General features: G+C 34.3%; 1 protein-coding gene and 1 pseudogene across 4 annotated transcripts; both read right to left on the bottom strand.

The window, feature by feature from the left end:
- Window positions 1–1,447: 1,447 nt before the first annotated feature.
- Window positions 1,448–9,074, bottom strand: LOC107870998. 4 transcript variants are annotated; one of them, XR_007047604.1, is made up of 7 exons: window positions 8,699–9,068; window positions 7,841–7,878; window positions 6,585–6,724; window positions 5,903–6,511; window positions 5,716–5,802; window positions 2,872–3,023; window positions 1,448–2,245 (listed from the first exon to the last, which is right to left on the bottom strand). XR_007047604.1 is itself a non-coding variant. In XM_016717740.2 (6 exons), the coding sequence occupies exons 3-5, from the start codon at window positions 6,715–6,717 to the stop codon at window positions 5,729–5,731; spliced, it is 819 nt and encodes a 272-aa protein (XP_016573226.1). In that variant the 5' UTR covers window positions 6,718–6,724; window positions 7,841–7,878; window positions 8,699–9,074; the 3' UTR covers window positions 2,255–3,023; window positions 5,716–5,728. The 4 variants fall into 4 exon arrangements, 2 of the variants coding, with proteins under 2 accessions (XP_016573226.1, XP_016573227.1); XR_007047603.1 differs by having other exon boundaries at window positions 1,450–2,245; window positions 5,716–5,805; XM_016717740.2 differs by lacking the exon at window positions 1,448–2,245 and having other exon boundaries at window positions 2,255–3,023; window positions 5,716–5,805; window positions 8,699–9,074.
- Window positions 3,591–5,702, bottom strand: LOC107870999 (annotated as a pseudogene).
- Window positions 9,075–9,614: the final 540 nt, after the last annotated feature.

The raw sequence follows: 9,614 nt of genomic DNA, 5'->3' as shown, positions 1-9,614 counted from the left end.
AGAAACATTAATTTTAATGGAAAATCACTTGTTCCGAAAACCAGGCTTTAATGCCACATGTAAGCATAAAACGGATTATATAAACTTAAACAATCTTATACATAAACAATCCTATCCATAATCCTTTGTATTATTCAGGAACGTTGAACTTAATGATTTTCACATACACATAATAACAGTAATTCAATAAAGAATTACTTACCTAAATTCTCCATGATTTTAGCGGAAGCAAAAGCGTAATAGCAGAAGCACTGAATTGTTTCTGTCTCTTTACCTTACTTTCAGAATAATTGTGATGGAACTTATTCTTCTTTTGGCAGAGAGAAGACCTCTTTATAAAGGGAATAATCAGTTATATTTTCACATTCCATCAACATGATTGGTGAATACAATCATTATCCTACTAGGAGTCAGTAATTGTGGATACAATCCTACTAGGAGTCAGTAATTATCCTACTAGGTAACTTTTTAACTTATTCAATTATTATTAAACCAATAAATAAATTAATTATGTGGGCAATAGAAATTTACACCAAACCTCATAAAACTAGCCCCCACCTTCAAAAGTGTCTTACTGAACAAGGTATGCAGCCTTTCACTTTAACAACACATTGTTTTCATATAATGAAATTTCTTTTCAAGCTAAGAGCTAGCTATGTATTGGCATGGCATAGATAATTTTCATTTCAAGAAATTGTGCCTTGTTTGATTTTAAAATATAAAATTAATACTACTCTACTATTTAAAATTAAATGTTGATGTGTTAGATGGCATCATTACACATCCTATCTTGTGTTGAGTTGAAATCTTGTAGATCCTACATATATTATTAGCAAAGGACTGCAGAGGAAATTGGAAATAAAGGCTCAAAGAATTCATAGATAGAGAAGTTCAAGAAAGCCAAAGATATTGTACCATTCTCCCCTTTTCATTGTATTCTTTTTAGAATAAAAAATAAAAAAATTATCCAACTTTATTTTACATTTCTAAGAGGGATATCAATGTCTACAACAGATTAACCAAACGGATGAAAGGAACATACACTAGGAATATTATCCAAAAAAGAGTATAAGGTGAGACACACTTAAAATATGTTTTACTTCATAAAATTGAAATAAGTAAGAACAACACATATATCTAATTGAACTTAATGTAATTCATTCCTGAATATCCTTTAACAACAAATAATATACTTATCATACATTTATTAAAAGTTTGGACCATTTTACATTTGAATATTGTTAATTTTTTTTTCCTTAACATGGAGATAAAGTAACATTAGCAGAATAGAATATTGACAATCATGAATGTTAGAAAGCTGTTTAAAATTTAAAAAAAGAAGAAGAAAAAAAAAGAACAAGAATGTTCGTTCAGGAAAGTCAAAAAAGAGTCCTTCTAAGAAGAAATGAACTTAAAATTTTGAAAAAGAAAGAGTCACAACTGTGACTAGACCTAAAGTTTGTTTAGGCTTACATTTTATACTATCAAAAAAAGTTTTAAAGTTGTTTGAATAAAAAACTCTGAGAAAGAATCTAGCTATAATTGAGTTGAAAGACATATAAATCATAATATAATTAACAACTTTAAATATATATAACAAATATTTCATTAGCAACATATAAATTGAGATAAAAAATAACATATAATATTCGAAAAGTAGTACATTGAGCCCGTGCTGGCATGGGCTCTAATATCTAGTTATATTAGAAGCATATAGTGCTACGTTCTGCTTGATTAATTTATTCCTAAGTTTATAAATAAAATTTAAATTGATGAAACATATATGAATAAGAATATACATTGACGATTTGATCCAAGAGAGAAAGTAAAAACTTCGCATGAATTATAATAAATTTAGAATTGAATAATGACCATATATATCACTATTGAAACATTATCGAATACGAATGTTACATCGTAAAATATATATGGACTGTTCCATGAAGTTGTATATCTTCCATGAGTACATTCTCATGTATCTTGGTTGGTGATTTATTTATTTATTTATTTATTAGACAATTTCATGTGTTATGCAACAATAATTGTCCAAATTTAAGAGAATATATTAAAGGCAGAGACTTAACATATAAAAATTCATATTTCTAATGTAATTACGAATGAGCATAGCAGCAATAACGGTATCCCTTTTGGTCATTTTGGGTTCATTCTTTGCTTCAGTAACACCTCCTCTTGCCAAAACCCAACAAGATGATAGCAACAAAGATGTCACCTTCATGAAACTTCCCTATTCACAAATTGAGCAAAGTAAAATCACAAAATCTCTTGGAATTATTATTATTTTTTCTTTTCTGCTCTCATAGCAAGGTGAACAGAAAATAGATTAATTGAAATCTAGAATGATAAAGCACAACTGCAGATTGTGTTGCTGGTACAGACACGTTTGACGACTTACTTCTTTGATGCGTAGAAGAATAAGAAATTCGTACTTGAATTATAGAATCAAAGCATGATATATTCTAGAATTTTCAAACCCATAAATCGTAAACCAAAGAGTGTGCCTAAAAGGAAAAATAAAATAAAAAAAATAGGCATAACTATATACCATGAATTCCATAGTAGAATTGAAAACAGTAATAACAATAACAAATGTATGATTGTAGCGAAATAAGATGCTGATTTGAGTTTCTTGGTCATTAACCAAAACAATATGTACCTTACCAATCAAAAACTTCATAGAGATCATGAATATAAAGATGAAAGTGAGCATTGTATGGTCACACCTTTCACAAGAACATGTCACACCACAATACTGAAACAAGAGAAAAAAGTGCAGGCATACATAATACATACGCAAATATAGTCGAGGCTTCACCGAGTCAAGCACATATATCTTTGAACTATAAAACTTACGATAAAAGATAAGGATTTGATCCAATGGCCAAAGAGAAACACAGAAAGAAGAGTTGGAGAATCTCTCTTGATTTAAAGATGTTGTCGGAATCAACACAGGGCGGGGGCCTTGCTTGCAGAATCATTGATGTCAGCCAAGACAGAAACATCCCCTTCAAAACACATGGAATATATCCAGAATTATTATCAGTAAATGTACCAAGTTAATTCAAACAGACTACTATCATTCTTCATATTACAAATGATTCCATCAGTTTTAAAATTGTGAAGATGGATCAAGCAATTAATGGGAATACATGTTGCTACCTTCTCCTCCTTCCCTCAAGTTAAAAACTCATCAAATGAGAATATAGGTAGTGCCTTTATTTTAGCATCATCATACTGGAATGCTGTCTTTCTAGTTATTTATCCTTTTTATTTGGTTTAAGAAACTTTTAGAGACAAATGTACATCTATTAGGGAAAACAATCACCTGGCCAGGGATATATATTTGAAAACTAAATAAGGAAAATCTTAATCATAAGTACTTAAAAAATTAGTGAAGGTAAGTTGTGTGAGATCAGAAACATCTAATAAATTAATTGACTGAAATGTGTGTGCTAATCGCGTTTAACATTATAGGTTGATTACCAGTCTTAGTAAGTCGGGAAGCAAAAATTATTGGCCTGACAGGCCAACCAACCAGCCCTACTATATTTAGTTCTCATTCTCAGTTTCTGTTTATACTGCACATAAATACATAGCAGGCTAGAAAACTCAATAATTTTCATTACGAAACACAACAAATCATGCGGCAATTTGGACCAGAAGGATTGCTACGCAGTGAAAAGTAAATGGATGAATATGACAGAAAAAAACAACGCACATGAACTATAATTAAATTGAACGACCCATTTATGCAAGAATCAGATCTAATGAAAATCATAAATGAAATGAAAAGGAAACAGAACTACAATAATACCTCATAAAAATTGAGCAAAGAAAAGAGACAATTCTACACATTCTATGACCGCACGACAGAGAATTAGAGAACCAAAGATGATGAGCAGCTTCTATGATCGAGAGAGAATGAGAAATTTCTAGATGTCCTGCTGTGCTGACACTTCAATTTTAGGGTAATGACATGTAGTAATTTGGTCTAGTTTGAAAAGTTTATAGTACCCTTAAACAAAGATAAAATGTCTTTTAAACAGACATGTCGAAACCCAAGTATCACCCATACTTCTATAATAGTAGAAATACATGGCTAATAACAGGCACACCAATTGGTACTTGTCGTATGCTGGGAGGATTACTGTAGCAGGTACAAGCTCTAGGGGATTCTGCCTAAAGTAAGCATGGAGTATTGTCTGTAGCAACCAAGCTTGTCCTAGATGTTGCTATTACTCAATACATGGCTAACAACGGGCACACCAACTGGTACTTGTCGTATGCTGAAAGGGTTCCTCTATTGAAAAATGTAGCAGGTACAAGCTCCAGGGGATTCTGCCTAGAGTAGCATGGAGGAGTATTGCCTGTAACAACCAAGCTTGTCCTAAATGTTGCTATTACTAAATACATGGCTAAAAACAGGCACACCAACTGGTACTTGTCGTATGCTGGGAGGGTTGCCGTAGCAGGTACAAGCTCCTGGGGATTCTGCCTAAAGTAGCATGGAGGAGTATTGTCTCTAGCAACCAAGGTTGACCTAAATGTTGCTTCATCCTATGGCTAGCTAGCTGCCCATGGTAGGTTGCAAACCAAAGATAGAATTGCTAAATGGAGCCCCGAAATTGATCAGACTTGTCGCTCATGTCGGGGAGAACCAGACCCTCAACCATCTCTTCTTTGCTTGCCCCTTTACTGGCAGCATATGGAAAAAATTACTAGTTTGGCAAGGGGTTAGTAGAGACAACAAAAGCTGACAGGTGGTGTAGCAGCTTTCTGGTAGGATGTGTTTGAGGCATGTAACTGATCCATGTTAGACAGTATACTGCCCAGATTATTTTCTTAGTGTTTTTTTCCTCCCCTCCTTGAGATGTACTGCTCATCCTATTGGTAAATAAAAATTTGTAACAAACTTCCACGGGAGATAAGAACTCTACCAAAGTAATAGTATCAGGTAACAGGTAACACTAACTAATAAGAACTCTCAAGTACTCTATCCCATACTCCTAAGGATACACAAAACTGAATTGCCCCAAAGTCAGACATATCAATGGTAAAGCATGGGTCACACAACGCCAAAAGAAGAAACCAAAGGCCCCCCAAAGAATCCCACAATGAGATTTTTATTTTTTTTGCATAAGACTCATTTCTTCTTGGCATCACCAGCCTTGGTCTTCTTTACACCGCGGACCTTTTTGGTCCCGTTCTTCCTTTCCTTCATTTGTTTCCTAGATTTCTCAACCTTGGTGTCAAGCTCATTCCCGATGAACCTATAGTTTGGCTCATACTTCTTAGCATTCTCAACAGAATCATAAATCAAACCAAATCCTGTTGATTTCCCACCTCCAAAATGTGTGCCAAACTTAAAACAAAAATAGCATTCAGGTCTTTCAACTCATACATCCTAACCAACTTTTCCTTCAGCTCAGCCTTTGAGCCATTGGCTCTGCCAGGAAGAAGCGCATAGATAATAAATTGATTCCTGGAGAGAAGCCTGTTGATCATGAACTTGCAGGTACGAATAATGACTGCCTTGTCCGCCATCCTTTAGCTCTCTCTCTTAGCGCAAAAGAGTGAGGCAGAAAAAAAAGTAGTAGAAAGCACTCTCTATATGTATACATAAATGAATTTGTGAGTTTGAGAGTAACTAAACTGGTTCATATAAGATTACAAAACGCAAGTAATCTAGCTAAATACCTTGTAAAGTTGATCACACCATCCGATGCCGAACATCTCGGTTAGAGGGACCCGCTCCGTGTGACTCTATCGGATAAGAACCATCCGCTTCTTCCGACAGTACAAAATGTACATAAAAAATAATTAGAATGAAAATGAAAAACATGTTAATTCATAAGGTAAAAAACATTTATAAAAAAATAGATACCTTCGTTATCGATGAAAATAAAAAGCATGTATTTTGATCCAGATCTCTTCCATTGATAAGATAACCGAATTCTCAATCCCACATAAAATCTTGTCCCCAGTGATGGCCAAAAAACTTTCCATTCGGAAGAGTGTGTGCGAGATAACAAACCCGGACAAGACGATGGATTGATTTCTCTATGTAACTCTCTGCTCATTATTGTCACAGGAATCCCAATTGCACCGACGTACGGTGAATTGATGAAGCTATAAGTGGGACTATTGTCCCGTAAGTAGTCATAACAGTCCTGATCAACTAATATAGCTTCTAAATTAGCCACCACTGTGGTAAACCAATAGCTGATAAAGTTGTTCACAGGAACAAAAAGTTGTTCATCAGTCGAACCCCACGTAACGTCCCAGTTGAGAGGGGGCTGTTGTGGCAGTGGTGGTGGTACTTGAAATTCAGCAAAACGAGGGGCCAGTGGTGGTTGAAGCGTAGCGGGTAGTGGTAGTATTGGATCGGTCATATCTAAAACACCCCTAGGGAGAGACACCATAGATGAAGCAGCAGCATGGGCAGTGGTCGGGGAAATTGGAGGCATACCCATCAAGGGCTCACCACGTATAGCTATTAAAACAGCATAAGATAAGATACTAGTTTTGATAAATAAAAAATCTTAAGAATTACAACTATATTTTACCTTCAGCAAACAAATATGATTTTGCTTGCTCAAGTTTCCCTATCAGTTCATGCGGGTCCACAGTAGACCGACCCACGCTCCTTTGTTTCAGCTGCTCTATCATTTGATTAATTTGAACTTTCAACTGCTCCATGGATAATCTAGGAAACAAAAGGAAAGGGAAAAAAGACAAATCATCACAAATGACTGAAAATTTTAGCTAAAGACAGAGAGAATAAGTTGGACGTGTGCATGAAGAACAAATTTAAAGGAGGAATTCCCACAGGTGTTGACTGAAACGCAGAAGTCATTGACTATCCAGGGAGAGTGTAAACCTTCAGAATGGGCAATCATCTATAATTAGAGATGTGAGGAATCCAGAATAACATAATTGCTCAATAGAGGATGGGAAGGGAACCGTATGGACTGGGAGATCAGCAAATTAGAACTCATCTACACCACTTCATCGATTAAAACTTGCTAATTAAATGGCCCAACAGTATGGACACGATAATGACACTAAGACAGGTTCAACTCTGTCCACATACAACTGAGACTGGAATTAATTTTTTTTTTTTCCTTTACCAGGATATTAGTAGACAAAGTAAGTAGTAACATCATAGAATAATGCTGGTACAAAAACATAGGTATCCATGCGTATAAGCTGTTTTACATCGGTCTCAAGCTAAAACAGAACTTGCAGTCATATATTTTTACATCGTGAGGTTTCTAATCGACTACGGAAGCCGTTGTTTAGCATGGTTCGACTCAAAAGAGTATAAGGCTGAACAACCGAAGTTTGTGATCTGGAGACCTCCTCGCTCAACATAGTATATATAAAGATTGCAGACTCTGTAGGGAAGTGGTTGTGGCAGTTAGTGGTGGATAAAGACTCTCTATGGGTGAGATGGGTTCATGGAGTATATATAAAGGCTGCAACTAGCATTTGAACTCACATAGCACCACAGGATATAGCAGCAGTTGGTATTGGAGGAAATTAAACATATTGAAGGATCTGATGGCCAATTGGTACAGAAGAGGTGTGTATCCGTTGACTACTAGTGGAAAATACTCTCTAACTCGAAGCTATTTGCAGCTACGGGGGGGGGGGGGGAACATAATAAGATGGATATTGCAAGCTTAGTATGGACATCACTAGCTAAACCTAAACACAGGAATTCAGAAATACAAAGCTTGCACAACCACTTAAAACCCATCCCAGTCCAAGACAATATAATAAATATACCAGGAAGATGAAGAAGCTCAACCTAGCCTACCTGAAGAAACCTTCGGTTTTCCTGCCTCCTCAATATTCCTAGATATCAAAATCACGTCAATATGAGATATAAACAGGTAAATCATAAAATAAAAACAAAGGGTTTCTGGGTAGGGTTTTGACAAAGGAAAGCAAAGGGCTTTTGACAACAGAAAGGGAAGGGGTTAGGACAGATAATTGGGGGATGGGGTTGACAAAGGGAAGAAGGAAAGAAAATGGAGAAGAAGAACAGAAAATGGGGAAAGGGGAAGAGATACCTGTACCTGGGTGAATGAATTGCTCCCTGAAGAAGACAAGAGTGTGTGTGCAATTGTGTGTCTATATATAATAGAATTGTTTCTATATTAGTGTAAAAAAAATTACAATTAAGAGTTAAAAATAGAGACACACACACATTTTTCTTTTGAAACAGATTAAAAATACAACTTATACAAACGTTTGGACCTTGACTATTTTGATGAGAAATTCTATTTTAGGGTTATAACATTCCTCAATTCTGAGTAACCATGGAAAAATGCTTATCAAATAAAATATTATACTACTAATTATCAAATTCATCATAACCTTATTGCATTTAATTACTAATCTAAGAATAAAAGATAATAACTAAAATATTATAATAGGTTAGATTAATTATCAAATTCATCAAATTATACTAATGATATAAGAATATTCAATCTATCTAAGATAAATAAAAATGGAAAACATTTTTACTAATCTAAGAATAAAAGACAATAATTAAAATATTATAATACGTTAGATTATACTACTAATAATCAAATTCATCAAATTATACTAATGATATAAAAATATTTAATCTATCTAAGATATATAAACATGAAAAACTAAGCTTCCATACCTCAAGGCAGGCCGGATAGATTGAGTTATTAATCCGATAAATCGGACTCCGTCATCTTCACTGATACTCCATTTGACAACAAACACCACCACCACCACCACCACTGGTGGTGCGGTTTGGTGTCAAACAAAGAGCATCAAAGAGGATTAGGAGACCGGTTATAACACATACACACACACACACACATATATATATATATCTCCTCCTCTGCAAATTAAACAACACTCATCGATCGATCTGCAAATTAAACAACACACATCGATCTATTCATATGGAATAAGCGCATGGCTGCGGTGGTGGTGTGATTCCCGGCCACCACAGCCGACGGAGGAGGGGAGGAGATTGGAGAGGGCTTTTTCTTTTTCTTTTTGATGATAAAATGAATAAACTTTCTGACCAAAGCTTTATATAGTAAGTACAACGAATAATAATGAACGTTGGATGAGATTCGATGGACGGTTATGATTAAAAATTTGATATCTTCTAGGTCTCCTCATCTTAAACTCTCAACGACGTAGTTTGATAATAACGAACGATTACATAAAAATACACATTAATTTATCAATTACCTACCTAATGTATAAAGTAATTACAAAAAAAAAAAAAACTCAACTAATTATCTATCTTCGTGGAATGTATCGGGTATTAATTATATAACTCGACAAATTCAAAATTAAAATATTAATATATATATATATATATATATATATATATATATATCGAGAGAGTTAATGATATATCTTTACAAAATAAAAAGGTATTTTCGTTAGACATATTATGTATCTCGATAAATCCAAAATCATAAAAAGTGTATTGGAACTAATTATTATACTATATCTTTAAAAGAAAAAAATATATTTTAATTAAATGTATTAAGAACTAATTATGTATCTCGATAGACTCAAATTTTTACTAA

The sequence above is a fragment of the Capsicum annuum genome, chromosome 11 (genome assembly GCF_002878395.1).
Source record: "Capsicum annuum cultivar UCD-10X-F1 chromosome 11, UCD10Xv1.1, whole genome shotgun sequence".
Classification (NCBI taxonomy): Eukaryota; Viridiplantae; Streptophyta; class Magnoliopsida; order Solanales; family Solanaceae; genus Capsicum; species Capsicum annuum.
Note: the sequence above shows the minus strand (reverse complement) of the source record. Positions and strands in the feature narration are given on the sequence as shown.

Coding starts and splice junctions, on each gene's coding strand:
- LOC107870998 (XM_016717740.2), bottom strand. CDS start 6,717: ATGGAGCAGTTGAAAGTTCAAATTAATCAAATGATAGAGCAGCTGAAA. Junction 6,512..6,584: donor ATCATATTTGTTTGCTGAAG/GTAAAATATAGT, acceptor CTGTTTTAATAG/CTATACGTGGTGAGCCCTTG. Junction 5,806..5,902: donor TATTTTCATCGATAACGAAG/GTATCTATTTTT, acceptor TACTGTCGGAAG/AAGCGGATGGTTCTTATCCG.